Consider the following 15518-nt stretch of genomic DNA (forward strand, 5'->3'; position numbering starts at 1 on the left):
AGGCATCAGCAGTCTGTTTATTAAGCAACACTACAACTGTAAACTTAAAAGTTTGTCTGTGTTCTTGCTGGCAGCAGCCATTTTCAAACAATCAATTTACATGGTTCCCGGTCATGTGATCCCCACGACGGCTAATTATGTTGATCACCGGAGGTTTGTTAGCAAACAAAACCTCCACCTTGGGATGTCATTGTGCCCCAATCTTTTTGTGGAATAACAGCTTCAGTTATGCAGAGAGTAAGAGGTGCTATGTTATAAAATATTATAGCATTTATTCTGTGTAATTTAAATAGAAAAGGAAAAAAATTCCAAGGTTAGCCACAGATCTGTCTTTAGACAAAAGCACTGTTCCATCTCAAGCGGACACATGAGATGGAACATTTGGACTTGCTCTTCTGCCAATAGCTCAATAGAAACAGTAAGCTGAAATGCCGTGGGTGGTAAATGGTGGTTACTTTCTGGCAGTCTTTTTTGCGTTATTAGCAGGAGTGTCTGAACTGATTTACATATATTGCGATAGTTGAAAGAGCATGGATTTTACCCAGATTCACTTGAAATAAGAACTATTGGATTCTGACGGTAAGGTCTATAAAAAAAAATCTAATTTGCACTTTCTTTGCATTAGGAGATGGAAGTAATGTCCAATTTGCGAACAATCAATCTCACCGGCAGCCACTTCCAGGCACAGTCTGCGTATCAGTTCGCTGTCTCCAATGAAAACCCTTCGTACCCAGACTACAAGCCCATGGAATACGAGCTCATCCCTCTCCCACGAGCCATGATCTACCTGCTCATGGCCGGACTGGTTGTGGTGGGGGCTGCTTATGCCATTGTGGGTCACCTCATTAAGGATTTAGCCCATGACATTGCAGGTAAAAACTAAACTCGCTATGTATCGAAAATGTACTAATATAGAGCATATTACTTAGTATGCCTTAAAAAATCTGCATCCATATGCCTGTGAAGGTTTTCATATATCCAGGTCATGGTATAAGTGGTGGTAATAGTCACAGTCAGCTAGATGTACTGTAACATTGAAGAAATTTCATAGCTTCTCCAAGCCATTTCTTACAGTTCCAATGAGTGACAGTTACACACCCCAGGATTTATATTCACACAGTTAGCACAGACACCTTGATCCAGTCACCATGGAATGTGAATAAGTTGACTGTCCAAGAACAGAATGAGAGCTATAAAAATCGTGGAACTATTTTACATAATCCCACCCTCGGTTCCAAGAGGTCTCCAAAAGTGTTACTTTTACAAATTATGTGCACAAAGGTGTGAATTGTTGTCAAACTGCCAGGGAAAGATAAGTAAGTAGAACAGGGTGGTTTCCACATCTCCCATCCTATTCTTGGGCAATCAACATCTACACTTTCCATGGTAACTGGATTTAAAGCCTAATGCCCTGAACACATGACCGGTTTTGCCGTCTGAATAAACTCTGAAGGTTTTTCCGACGGAATTCCACTCAAGCTGTCTTGCATACACACACGGCCACACCAAATTCCGTCCGTCAAGAACGCAGTGACGTACAACACGTACGCTGGGACAACATGTGCGACGTCTCGTACTTGCTTCAGAGCATGCGTCATTTTTGGTACGTCGGAACAGCATACAGACGAGCGGTTTTCCTGATATGAGTTTGTTCCGTCGGAAAAATATAGAACATGTTCTCTATCTAAGTCTGTCTGAATTTTCAACGTAAAAAGTCCGATGGGGCATACACACGGTCGGAATATACGAGGAAAGCTCCCATCGGACTTTTTCTGTCGGAAATTCTGACCGTGTGTACGGAGCATGACTACATCTTTCCTTTCACTAGAAGTAGTTTGTTTGGGCCAAGCTGGCCCAAATTAACTATTCCCTTTACTAATTGATGGAGTGGCTGTATGACGTCAGCGCAAACGTATATGGTAAATATTTCCTAAACCGTACAGGTTTAGGAGATATTTCCAGTACCTACAGGTAAGCCTTATTATAGGCTTACCTGTAGGTAAAAGTGGTATGTAAGGGTTTACAACCACTTTAAGGTGTCTGTGCTACCTGTGTGGATATAAATGCTGGCTATCTTCCTGACATTCTTTGGAACTGAAGAAGTGACTTGGAGAATCTTCGATACATCTTCTACATTACAGACTAAGTCCAGTTAAATATGGCTAACCACTAGCCTTCCGGTAAAAGAAATATCTTTATCATCATGTCCATATGCTCTTAGGAGCTCATGGATTTGAGGAGCTCATGACGCACTCATTGCGGTTGATTTACGAAAGGCAAATAGTCTAAATAATAAATCTGAGGGGAAAAAAACAAAACAAATTTTTGCTTGCACATGATTGGATGAAAGAAATCAGCAGAGTTTCCCCTCAGATCTAGCGTAACTGCACTTGCAGTGCACAGTGTATTTGCCTTTAGTAAATCAACCTCCCTGTGTAGTCGGCCGCACTACACTTGGCAATCCAGTTACAACCTCAGAAGTTATCTTGAACTGGTCGGAATTCTACAAAGTGAATTCTACATAGTACTAACTTTTGTCTGTATGAAAGGTACAGGGAAACTAGGAGGTGCACCGAAATTTCGGCCACCGAAAATTATCGACCGAAAACTGTGTTTTTTCATTCGGCCGATAGCGAAAAACAGCCCATACCGAAAGGTGTGACGTGATTACAGGAGGCGGGAAATTGTTACTGCGGCCCGGGCAATTCAAACCCTGCTCCGTAACATGCGGAGATCGCCATTCTAAAATGGGCACAGGCATGCTGCATATGATGGATACTGGTGAGGCTGCTGGGCACAGGCAGGCTGCATATGACGGGCACTGGTGAGGCTGCTGGGCACAGGCAGGCTACATATGATGGACACTGGTGAGGCTGCTGGGCATAGGCAGGCTACATATGATGGGCACTGGTGAGGCTGCTGGGCACAGGCAGGCTACATATGACGGCACTGGTGAGGCTGCTGGGCACAGGCAAGCTGCATATGACGGGCACAGGCAGGCTGCATATGACGGGCACTGGTGAGGCTGCTGGGCACAGGCAGGCTACATATGATGGGCACTGGTGAGGCTGCTGGGCACAAGCAGGCTACATATGACGGGCACTGGTGAGGCTGCTGGGCACAGGCAGGCTACATATGACGGGCACTGGCGAGGCTGCTGGGCTTGTATCCTGTCTGCAGTCTCTCACCATCTCCTGTATCATGTCTGCAGTCTCTGACCATCTTCTGTATCATATCTGCTAGAGGTGGATCAAATGGAAATTTTGCTAATACTATTAATTAAGAGATTGCAGACATGATACAAGAAATGGTTAGAGACTGCATTTTTCTTGACCTTTCTTGCACAAAAAGTGCCAATAATGGCAAACAATAAATTCATATTAATTTAACTTGATGATATTAATTAAAAAGTTGAATATAATACAATTATATATAAAAATAATATAAATATTTTTTAAAAACTGTAATTTTCGTTATCGGTTTCGGATTTCGGCCTAGTACATCCTTGATTTTCGGTATCTCCCCCCGAAATCGGGACTGACATGCGGAAGTAAATTCGTGCGAGTTCAGCTGAACTCGCACCGCTTAATTCCCGCAGCTCAGTGTGAACCTGGGCTAAAAGTAGGATTTTCCTTAATTTTCTGAGATATTTATTCTCACGTCCTGATATGTTTTCTGGGCAGGAAGTGAAAAGAAATCAAAAAGGGGTACCCAGCTACCCACAATTCATTTTGGGATCTTGAGCCATTTCTTGCTTTGAAGAAAGTCCTTTTATTCTGTGCAAAATTTGCATTCACTGTTGCATGTATTTTATTATTGTCTTAAGATTGAATATAGTAAAGACTATATTTTTATTTTTTTGATATATTTGTCATAGTGGTGCCTTTGCAAAAGTCCCTTCTATAAACCTTCTTTCAGGAAGTAAATAGATTTAGGCCAGTGGTTCTCAACCCTGTCCTCAAGAACCCCAACAGGCCATGTTTTTGGAATTTCTCTTAGATAAAATAGCTGTTTAAAATACCAAGCCATTGACTCCGATTAAAAGCACCCGTGCAAGATCAAAGGAAATCCTGCAAATATGGCCTGTTGGGGGTATTCGAGGACAGGGATTGAGAACCACTGATTTAGTCTACATGCACACTGGATGTTTAGCACAATCTTATGTAGGGCTGAATGCATTCAGGATGTAGAATTCCTGCGTTCCTGACATACGTTACGGTGTAATCCCAACTGTAAATGAGAGTACAACTAGGTACAGCGTTTAGCCGCCGCGTATTTCAGTCTGTCATACATTTTGACAGGCTGGTGGAAGCTGCACCTGTACCCCCTGGGAGCTGAAAAACATAAGAATTTGACAAATATGGGCTAAGCTTCCAGTGTGCATGATTCTTCACTTGTGCAAAGTGGAATGACCATGTGACAGTCCAAGGGTCGTCAAAATGAAAATTAATGCAATTTTTTTTTTTATCTGTTTTAAGATTGCATCTTAGGACCTCACATGGAAAGTAAAAGTCACTTAGCTCATGATCCAAGATCCACACGTCCTCTACTACCACTACCAACAGATAAAATGGATGTGTATTGCTTGCCCAGCCAGCCTGAGGTCTGCATACCCATATCGAAAAGCAGCGAGAACCTTTACCTGCCAGCAGCATACGGAGGAAACCTTGGCCTGCGGAAAGCCTCATTACACAGCATCTGAAGTCCCCAGACATGCTACTTCCTTGCTGTGTGTAATATATTCTTACTGATGGAGTATGCACACAATACCCAAAAGCCCTTGACTCAGGCGAAGTGTCCAACTCTGGTGCAGGCACATGGATTTAAGCAAACAGCAACTTTATCTACGACAGTCTCGAGTGCAAGGCAAAGAAGTTGACAATGACTCCATCAGCTGATGCAGGCCATGTAATGTAGATCCAACCACAGTTTCAGTCTTGGTGGCTGCATGTATGGGTGTCAGGAAGATGATGGTGAAGCACCAAATTTCAGTCCCTCTCAAAGGCCAAATCAGCTAGACTATTGTAAAATTGTATTATTTTTACATTAAGAGGTCTTAACAAGCAGCCATTTTGCTCTTAGACACAGAGGTGCCATTTTGTTATTCCTGCGCTGTGGATGAGCAAGGACAACAGCTACATTCACAAATGTTTTGAAGATGTGAAAGCTTGTCAATGAATCAGGGGCAAGTACAGGGTTGGTAGTGGAGGGGGAATCAAAATGTGCCATATACCATATTTTTTTTTTTTTTGCACAATATACAGAAGTAATACATGACGATCAAATGAAAACATTTACATCAGGGGTAGGCAACCTCAGCATTCCAGCTGTGGTGAAATTAGAAATCCCATCATGCCTCTAGGAGTCATGCTGGTGATTGTCAGGGTGATGCAATGTCTCATGGGACTTGTAGTTTCACCACAGCTGGAGGGCTGAGGTTGCCTACCCCCAATGTACATACTATATTCATGACAATACCCTTATAAAAAAAAAAAAAAAAAAACACACTTTAAAAATTCAGGTATAAATGGCATTTTTTAAAATTAAATTGGAACCTCCCCACCCCATTGTTCAGTCTAAGATGTACTGATGGTGTTTTTTGGTGATTTAGTCATGCTACTTAAATCACTAGCAATGAATTACTAAAAGTTGCAATCGATCACAAAACACTTACAAAAAAAAAGTGTCTCCACATGGTGCAGCAAAATAAAAGCAATCCTTTCAGACAATTGTACAATCATTTGTACTTAGTCGATACTAGAGAATGGTCATTAGGGAGATTTAGGAGCACAAGCACCCCAAGAAGGGGGGGGGGGGGGGCAGAGAATATTTTGAAGTGTATAATAACTCAAGAACAGAAGTTTATATATTGCAGCTTATCAGGTCTTGGACACGGTTGCTACTTTCATGGTTTACCTGTTGATCCCGCCAATAACACTCTTCCTGTCCTAGGGTGACAACGCTCACTCACTGTGTTGTCATCCTGTGGCAGGACGACAGAACACCCTTCCTCCCCTTCTCCATAACATAGATAGGAGGGGTTTTGTAGTCTATAGAGAGACCTGGGAAAATATAACTGATAAAGCAGCAGAGAGCACAGGAAGTTATTAGAAGATTTCCAGCAAGAGCAACAGGTATATTTTACACTTATTAAATAAAGATAATTGTCAAAGGTTTACACAAACTTTGAGAGCTGGAGCATGTACTGTAACACAAAAAAAATAGTGGCATAAATCAGAACATAAATGAACGTAATTTTTTTTAAAAACGTAAATAAGTTATAGTCCAGCCATCCTTAATTAGGAGTTCCTAGACCTGTGGCTGATTGACTTGCCATTTGACGGTGCCTTCATAGTTTCGCAATAAGCCAGCAGTATGGCACCGCTGTTCTTTTTAGTGTCTTCAAAAGGGGCATTCTTCCTACTAACCACCAATAGAAGGTGCATTTTTTTCCCACTGACCCTTGATGAATTGGTTTTAGAAAGTAAAGTGAGTCGCATCTGCATTGTGAATAAAATTACATAATGTTCAGCGATCGGTCAACAAATTAATTGCTAGCGATTTAAGTAGCTTGGCAAAGATATTACAAATCTCCAATGTAGCTTAGACAGACAGACATATATACATACACACACACACACACACACACGTTCAATTTTATTTTATATGACAATTTATCTGCAATAAATGCCAAATTAGTTGAAAGTGGTTTCTTGCTGTAGCTGACAGATACCATGCATAGATTGCTGTAAAAATAAAAGGAACTTCTTACCCTATTGTGGAGTGTGTGATTTTTGTCTACTAACTCACCTACCTTTGTGCCAGTATGTTTAAAAACTGTAAGGAGGAAATGTAAAAATAATGCCATATAATTGATACACCCCAATGAATATGCCTCAAGGATGACTAAGGGCCCATTTAAAGTGGTTCTAAAGTCAGAAGGTTATTTCACTTAACGAATTCCTTGCATGAAAGTGATTGTAAAGCTTTGTTTATAAAAAAAATAACACATACTTACCTCCACTGTGCAGCTCCTTTTGCACAGAGTGGCCCCGCCGAATGATGTTCTAGGGCGCAGGTAAGTAAAAACCAGGGGGGGTTTACTTACCTAAAACCCAATCCAGCGATATTGCATGAGAGTCTCAGCTGTCTGGGACTCCCCTCCTCATTGAATGGCAAAGCAGCAAGATGCCATTGGCTCCTACTGCTGTCAAAGTCAGTCAGCCAGCCAATGAGGAGAGAGAGGGGGCGGAGCCGAGCCATGGCTCTGTATCTAAATGGACACACTGAGCAGCGGCTCAGGTGCTTCCTAGAAAGCTGCTTGCTGTGGGGGCACTCAGCAGGAGAGAGGGGCCAGGAGCTCCTAGGTGGGACCCGAGAAGAGGAGGATCTGGGTTGCTCTGTGCAAAACCAACTGCACATGCAGGTAACTATAACATGTTCGTTATATTTAAATGAAAAAAAAAAACAAAAAAAAAAAAAACGAGACATTGGCATCACTTTAAATTTGTGCTGTGCGTTAATAAGCATTGAGGTAGCCTATTGAAACGAATGGGCTGCCAGTGCACCTCGATGTGCTCAAAATCAGGAATTGTTTTTTGTAACATAATGCACTATTGTGTACCTCAATTGCCTGTGTGCATTGGGGTGCCATTCAAAAAAAAAAAAAAAAAAAAAAAACACGCATTGCAGCGCTTTACAGCAACATGAACGTTTAAAATGGGCCCTCAATGATCAGTACACATCTCTTGCAGTGTGCTTCCATTGGTGTTTCAGTTTCTCCCCTGTCTAAGAACTTACCAGTATGCTTTGAGGTGTGTGATCAATGGGCTCCAAAAAAAGGGACCAAAGTGAGTCTGGCATGAGAAATAAAATACAAAACACAACACCCATTTACTGATAAAGTATATCTTTATTGCGGCTGGTTGTATCTAGTCTCCAAGAATAGAAGTAAAACTGTTGGTGTTTTCTGTATTCCCTTTTGTAATGTGAAGCAGACACAAGACTTCAACAATTCACACCTGAAAGAGGGAAAATTCTAAAGGTCCAGGAGAGTATGTAAATAAATAGGGGCCCTTTTTTTTAATATAAAAAACATTTTTACTATCTGGTTCTTAGAAAAAAGGAGTGGTATATAATCTTCATATGTATAAAATATGGGCAATATGGTGGCTGTTTTCAAACATGGTCACTCTGCGGCTTATACATATGAGAGCACCAAGACTGGCCATTGATGGACTGAAGACTTCTGCCTGTCCTTCAATTAGTGAAACTCTCCATGTTGCTCTTCCCAACTGCTAAGTTATTATGAGTCCAGGCGGCATATCGGGCTGTCATACACCATCTGAAGATTGACTTTGTGCCCCACCAGCTCTCGAATGTTATTAATGCCATACTTGATCATCGTTGGCCTGAAACAGAGATAGAAACACAGTCAGTATATTTTATTTTAAGGGTCAGCCAGCTTTAAGTGACATTTTAGTGTTTTTTTTTTTTTTTTTTTTTTTGGAAGACTGCACGGAGCCAATTAACAAACTGGATTCTAGTATCTTTTAGTGTCCCTGTAGGCAAGATCCCACCTCAGCACCAGCTACCTTGGAGTCTCAGCTCCCCACACTGCAACAGTGAAGCACCACTCCTGCTGTATTTAATGAGGAATTTTAGTAAATCGAACTGGCCCTTTCAGACGGAGTGGAAACCATCCAAGCGAATCAGCCTGCTCAACGGGGGATCTCTCCGCTGAGAAGGCGGATGACAAGTCCATTGTCCGCTATGCAGAGAGGACACAGCCTACTGTTCTTTGTGGGACTGCCTGTCCATTACCATCCAACTGTCATTCAATCCGATCCGCCAGGTGGATGGCGAACGTATCCACATCGATCTGTTTTTAGCGGACCGGATCAGACAGGATGCCGGCGAGTGACAGTGGACACATGTCCGCTGACATCCACCATCCCATAGAGAATGATGGCTGGTCCTGATCGGGTCCGCCTGAAAATGGGCGGGCGGGCGGACCCGATTGGTCTGCTGGTGTGAAAGGGGCCTTACTCTAAGAGTAATGTATGTCAAGCTAAAAACTTCCTTTTATAGCACAGATAGAGCAGAGAAAGATTAGAAATCATGTCAAATTATTGCTGCTATAAAAAGTGAAAGAGAATCAGCTCAGCATTATTGTAAAAATACCAAAAGCCATCTATAACATTTGAAACCCAATAGACCTAAATCATATGCAAATAAACGTGGTCACAATCTGTAAATTCTTAATTGCTGATCAGCACCGTTTTGACTCCACCCCTCCAAGATATAAATACAAATAATGATGCAGCGCAACTAAACACTGTCTCTTAAAAGAGGAAGAAAACTTCCTCTGCTGACATTTACCTATAGGTAGGCCTATAAGACCTGTAAGTAGTGAAAAGATCTCCTGTGTACCGTTTGGAGATATTTACATTACATGCAGCCAGTGACATCACTGGCGCATGCGCTCTGAAGGAACACCAAAGGGTGCCATTCCTTCCGAGCCCTGTGCTATGAAAAGCTGCTTCCACGTGCATGCGCTGGAATGATGCAATTGTGGCTCCGGCCATTCACAGAGCTGAAGCCCGCGAACCCGGAAGAAACTCCGAAGGAAATGTCAGCTGGGTCAGCTGTGTGCTGGCATCATTGGAACAGCTTTGTTCTAACGTAAGTATACTAGCTCATTATGCCTTGGTCTTACGGGGTGGGGTTCATCTTTTTTTTTTTCCCAGAGTTTACAACCTCTTTAAATCCCAAATAATAAAACAAAAAAAAGTCCATAAATATGTATATGTGGCCAACCACCAGTGAAATCCAAAATGTCAACATCTTCACTTTAACAGATCACCCACATGTCGCATGCACAACACCCAGTGAACCATATGTGCTCACCTCCTGGATTGGACCTTAATCAATATTCAAGATAAAAAACACACTTTTGCCCCCCCTGGTGCTGTACTGCACATAGCTCCTGGTTCCCAGTAGCAGTGATAAGTTATTACTGCTGCTAAGCAGAAGAATTCCGCACGCTAACATGTTTACAACAGTCCCATGTCAAAAAAACAAATGGTTTTGAAGACACGCAGGTTCTCCTGGTCAAAGTCACTTAAAGTGGAGTTCCACCCACTTTTACAACTCTTCAGCATCCTTCACTAAACTGTGCACTGTAAACGAATTGGATATTTTTAATTTTTTTTTCTCAGCACCTACTGTATATCTGCTGTATTCATTTTTCACTTCCTCCTCCCTGGCCGTGGCCCATCGCATCATTTCCTGTTTGCAATGCCTTCTGGGAAGGGGCGGCAACTTCCTCTGACACTGCCGTTGCTATGGAAACCTGACCTGAAACCTATTACACTGCTTGTGCTGCACTGAGCATGTGCGAGATCTGCAAGGATGAGATCCAGGAAGAAATACAGTCTGGCTTCAGATGCCCACACTTAAGATGGCCACGGCCTGCTGTAAATTTATAAAATAACAAACTACTGCTATAAACTAACAAAACAGACCTTAGTTTACAGACTAACTTTACTAGAATACATTAAGCTTGTGTATTATAGGGGTATTTTTATTTAAAAAGTATAATTTCGGCCAGAACACCACTTTAAAGCGTAAGTAAACTGGCTTGTGTCATAACTGATCACATGTGCAGCATCACGGCAGTTGTAGATTAAACAGAGGATAAGATGGCAGCTTCCTTGGCTGAAACCGATAGGGGGGTTTACTTCCACTTTAAACATGTTTTATTTTTAACAGGAAAACATATTATATGCAAGTTATATGTTATATGCAATTCCGCCATGTTGGCTCCTTCTGCTTTTTGGACTTATTTGATACCACCGTGTTTAGCCACCGTGTTTTTACATCCAAATTAATAGTCAAATTACAAGAGTGTGTGGCATGCTTTGATTTTCTTGCATGGGTTTTTACTGCCATCTGGGGCTCCATTAGAGAGAGTGAGGAAAAATCTTCAGTAGGTACACAGACAAAACTAAAAAAAACATGACAGGCATTGTAGCGGATCACCCATGCGATCCGGTTCTGGCGCAGTAAAAAAAAAGGGTCCTGCACGATTTTGGTGCGGATACGGTGCGATTTGAGCCATACAGAATGATGGCTCATAGTCCACTGCTGAAGAAATCGCATGTCATTTGAACAGGAATGCGATGCAATTCCTGTTCAAAAACGAATGTGATTTTGGCACCGCACAAGTGTGAACTGGCACTGAAAGAGAATGCTTTTAATACCGGCATGCAACTGCAGTGCTGAAATTTCTATTTACAATCAAAAAGTTGTACAAAAGTAGCAGTCAAACTTTAAAAGCACATAATCTAACTGCACTGCTGATGGCCCTTATGAAGATCCATCACACAAGCATCTATAGGAGTGAAAAAATAGAACAGGTCCCGTGTGTTTGTTTACATGTGCAAGAAGTGGAGCATATGTCTCTAATGAGGGCACGGTCACCCGTCTACAGGGATTATGTGGTCGGGATTAAACATAGGACAGGCTAAGCAGCAGCCAGGCTGTTCACCATGTCAACAGCGACACTGAAGGTAATCCAATCAGTTTGCAACTCCTCACCTGACTCTTGCTGCATTGTCATGCTGTTGATATGAACATTATCCTAATCAATTCTCTGAATTTAATGTCTCAACGCCTCACAGCCGGTACTTCGTCTTTAAAGCTGGTCTTTAATTTGATTTTTGTTGGGAATGTTGCTTCAAATGAGTCAAGACAGCTTCAGATGTCAGGATTATACTACAAGCACATATTGGGGGAATTAAAGCTTCTTGTGCCATTATAATGGCTCAGGAAACAGGTGTGAGTGACGTGTACTATATTAACAAAGCTCCTTTCCCTGATATGCAGGCATGTTAACCATGGCAGTCGCAGGGTTAACTGTCCTCATCCCTCTCAGCTAAGCATGGTGGAACCTTATGCCTGCGCCACACTTTATTAATTCCCACCATAGATCCCTTGATCATAGTAGAGATCTGACTGGCTCAGGCAAACTATTTGCAAAGTAAGAACGGCCTATTGCATTGGTAAAAACGACCAGTAGACTGTATGAACATAAAAATGTGACTGCGACTAAGAAAAATGTCAGGAAAGACCTACTAGAAAAGCTAAACTATATTTGGGGTTAATCAGAGGCACTTTAAGTGATGGCAGGTGTGTACAGACTCCTATTTAACATGAGTTTAAAGCCCGGTACACACGATGAGAACTGCCGAATGATCGTCTGTTTTATTTTGCATGCAAATCACAGAACGAATCCGATGAGTTTTCTAAAGTCACGAAAATTCTTGTACGACAGAATAAAAATTCGGAAGTGATGTCACGTGTTGTAATGCATTTGTATTGCATTTTCGAACAGCTGCTGTACTGATTAAACGAAAGTCATATGATCTGGCATTGTACAAAATAAAAAAATTTGTGCATGTCCGATCAAATAATAATCGAACTGTCCTGATCGGCTCTCGAAAGCTCTGTACTAACGATCCAATATCCAATGTGGGGCGTGACGTGTTTCCTTGAGCTCAACATCTCTCCTGATAATACATACCAATGATCTGATTATCGTACGATTGCTTCAAAAGCAGTATTTTTCGTACGATTTTCTGATCATGTGTACGGGGCTTTAATGTGATTGCTTAATTTTTAACACAGTTACATCCCCATTTATAAGAGGGTGTGCACACTTATGCAACTATATATATATATTTTTTTTTATTGATAGATTTTTATTCCATAATTCTCAGGTCTTTTGTCCTTTATATAATAAAAAAAAACCCCAGTGGTAATCAAATACTACCAAAAGAAAGCTCTATTTGTCTGAAAATTTTTTTTCATAAATTGTTTGGGTACAGCGTTGCATGACCGCGTAATTGTCAGTTAAAGTAGCACAGTGTCGAATAGCAAAATAATCTCTGGTCTTGTGCTCAAGCTGGCCATACATGGATTTAAACTTGGATGATTCAGCGGGGAACAGCCAAATTTTGATCCCTGTGTGGCCACTGTGGTTGAACAGAAGTCAATCTGCTGTGCTGGTCAGTGTATTCTTATGGCGGGGGAGTCTCCTCGCTGTCAGAATGCAATGACACAGCGGGGAGGATTTCCCAATCCATATCACATTTGTGGATGGGGGAATCGGATCAGTTTAAAAAAAAAAACGGGACTCGTGTATTGCCGGTGTCCTGTCAGAAAGCCGCCACCCATCAGAAAATGCAACGAAAGTTATGTTCTGTCACGGCCATCTTGGTATACCCCGCACTGCAGTAAGCCTACAGTCAGAAGGCGGCAAGGGGACATCTTTTTACACACACCGAAGTCTTGCATTTCAACACACATTTTTAACAGTTAACTGAGCTTATATATTGAAATACAGTATTTTAAAATCTGTGACACTGTTTTGATGTTGAATTTTAAAAGCAACCGCAAGCCTGCTGATATCACAGGTTTGCTGATCTGACAGAACACCGCTGCTTATAATATTCAACATCAAAATAGCTTGGCGGATTTCAAAATCCTGTATTTCACGATATAAGGTCAGTTTACTGGTAAAAATAAGTGTGAAATGCAAGACTTTGGTGGGTGTAAAAAGATGTCCACTTGCCGCCGTCTGACTGTAGGCTTACTGCAGGCGAGTGCGGGTGTACCAAGATGCCCGAGACAGAACATTACTTCGGTTGCACTTTCTGATAAAACACCGGCCTTACCTCCAGACTACAGGAAAGTGGTCATTAAATTATTTTCAGAGACTCCTGGGCTGCGGCCATTGAAAAAGTCATTGGGAAATATTGCGTTGTAACACGGCTGCCTCGCCAATGAATGGTGAGGTGGCTGTACTGTGTTATGGGATGAGGTGTGAATTGCCTTAGGACTGAGCTAAAGTCAGCAACTTTATGCTGTAGATTCCCCACACTGCAGGTGTCCAGGGTACAACGACCCATACTATGTACCAGACCATGAAGAGCAGCGTGTCAGCAGCTAGAGGGACTGCCGCCTATTTCTTATACGCAACTCTGTCATCTACAATGTACATAATCTGTGGACCACACAAAATGGCTGAACTTTGAGCATGGATATGGACAGCACTCCACTGGCATGTTCTCTTCATCTCACCTCTCCAGCGAGAGACCCCATGCAATGACCGACACTCCCTCGGGAAGCCCCATAGGCAGCAGCATCTCTGGCCGAAAAACTCCTGAGTTCCCCACTTCCACCCACTTCTTCAAGCCTGTGAAAAGAAGAGATCATGTTAGCTTCCTAAAAGAAATCAGGATCTAAATAACCCCAGTGGGCCACAGTAAAGTTACTTTGATGCTTGACCTCCAATATCCATCATCTAAACAGGCTTGAAAAACAGGGCAGTGTACGGAGGACAACAAAACACCAGTATATCAGGAAAGCGTAATTATCCATGTTGGAAACAGCAACCAGGCCTCTGTTGTTCCCTATCTTGAGTGTTGAAATGAAAACGCCGCCATGGGTTTCAGCACATGCATGCTTGTGAATAAGGCTGGCCATAGACAGTTTGAATCCCAGCCGGTCCAACGGGTACATTCAAACTATGTATGGGCAGGCTGAATGTACCAAGTTGATCCATCGAACTTGGGTACAACCAACCTGCCGGATCTTAAAATGCGATTATCGGGATTCCCTGTCAACACAGTGTGTTGATAGGGGAAAGAGCACCTTTCTTTCCTGTGGTTGCAGAAAAGTGATTTGCACTGTGTATGGCTGGCTTAAGGGATTTTCTGAAGATATGATCTTTAAAAAACAGAAATGAGGCCAAGATAAACAAAGCCATTTTTTATACCCAGTGCAGGCCAGTTCATTGTCACTGCCCTATTTCACTTTGGAAGCATTGTCCTTATGCAGCTCTGCAGTGAAAAGATCACTGCCATAACATGTAGGGTTGCACCGATACCACTTTTTAAAAAGTACAAGTACCAATACTCCCCCCCCCCGGTACTCGCCGATACAGGGAAACCCAACAAGTAACAAAAGAGATTCAACCCACAAATTGTAAAATCAGTAGCAGACCATCTAACCTAAGTCTAGAGCAGAATAAAGCTCTGCTATCTTTAAAAAACAACAATCATGAGTTAATAATTAAACTTGCTGATAAAGGGGGCAATATTGTTGTTATGGATATGATAAATTATTAAAAAAATGGTTATGGATCTGCTACGAAATCGCCAATGGTATAGGCCCATCCCCTTATCTCATATTAAATTAGCACAGACTAAATATCAAACATTGATTTATCAGGCCTTCCATCAAGGGTTAATGACCAGAAGACCAGTGAATTTTTAACGGTAAAAACTCCTAGGTTACCTACCCTATACACATTGCCTAAGATACACAAAAACATTGAATGCCCTGCTGGGCGCCCAATTATCTTTGGCAACGGCTGCCTTACAGAGGCAGCTAGTAAATGAATAGATGACTATCTACATCCCCATGTCAGGGCCCTTGGGTCGTATATCCAA

General features: G+C 42.0%; 1 protein-coding gene across 1 annotated transcript in view; it reads right to left on the reverse strand.

Moving 5' to 3' along the window:
* Positions 1 to 7892: 7892 nt before the first annotated feature.
* FARSA (phenylalanyl-tRNA synthetase subunit alpha) overlaps positions 7893 to 15518 on the reverse strand; it is a 50374-nt gene continuing 42748 nt past the window's right edge. Inside the window, exons 12-13 of the mRNA XM_073622638.1 lie at positions 14146 to 14260; positions 7893 to 8411 (exon numbers count right to left, since the gene is read on the reverse strand). Coding sequence (XP_073478739.1) covers positions 8306 to 8411; positions 14146 to 14260 — 221 coding nt within the window. The 3' untranslated portion in view covers positions 7893 to 8305. The remainder of the gene's footprint in view (positions 8412 to 14145; positions 14261 to 15518) is intronic.

The sequence above is a fragment of the Aquarana catesbeiana genome, linkage group LG03 (genome assembly GCF_042186555.1).
Source record: "Aquarana catesbeiana isolate 2022-GZ linkage group LG03, ASM4218655v1, whole genome shotgun sequence".
Taxonomy (NCBI): domain Eukaryota; kingdom Metazoa; phylum Chordata; class Amphibia; order Anura; family Ranidae; genus Aquarana; species Aquarana catesbeiana.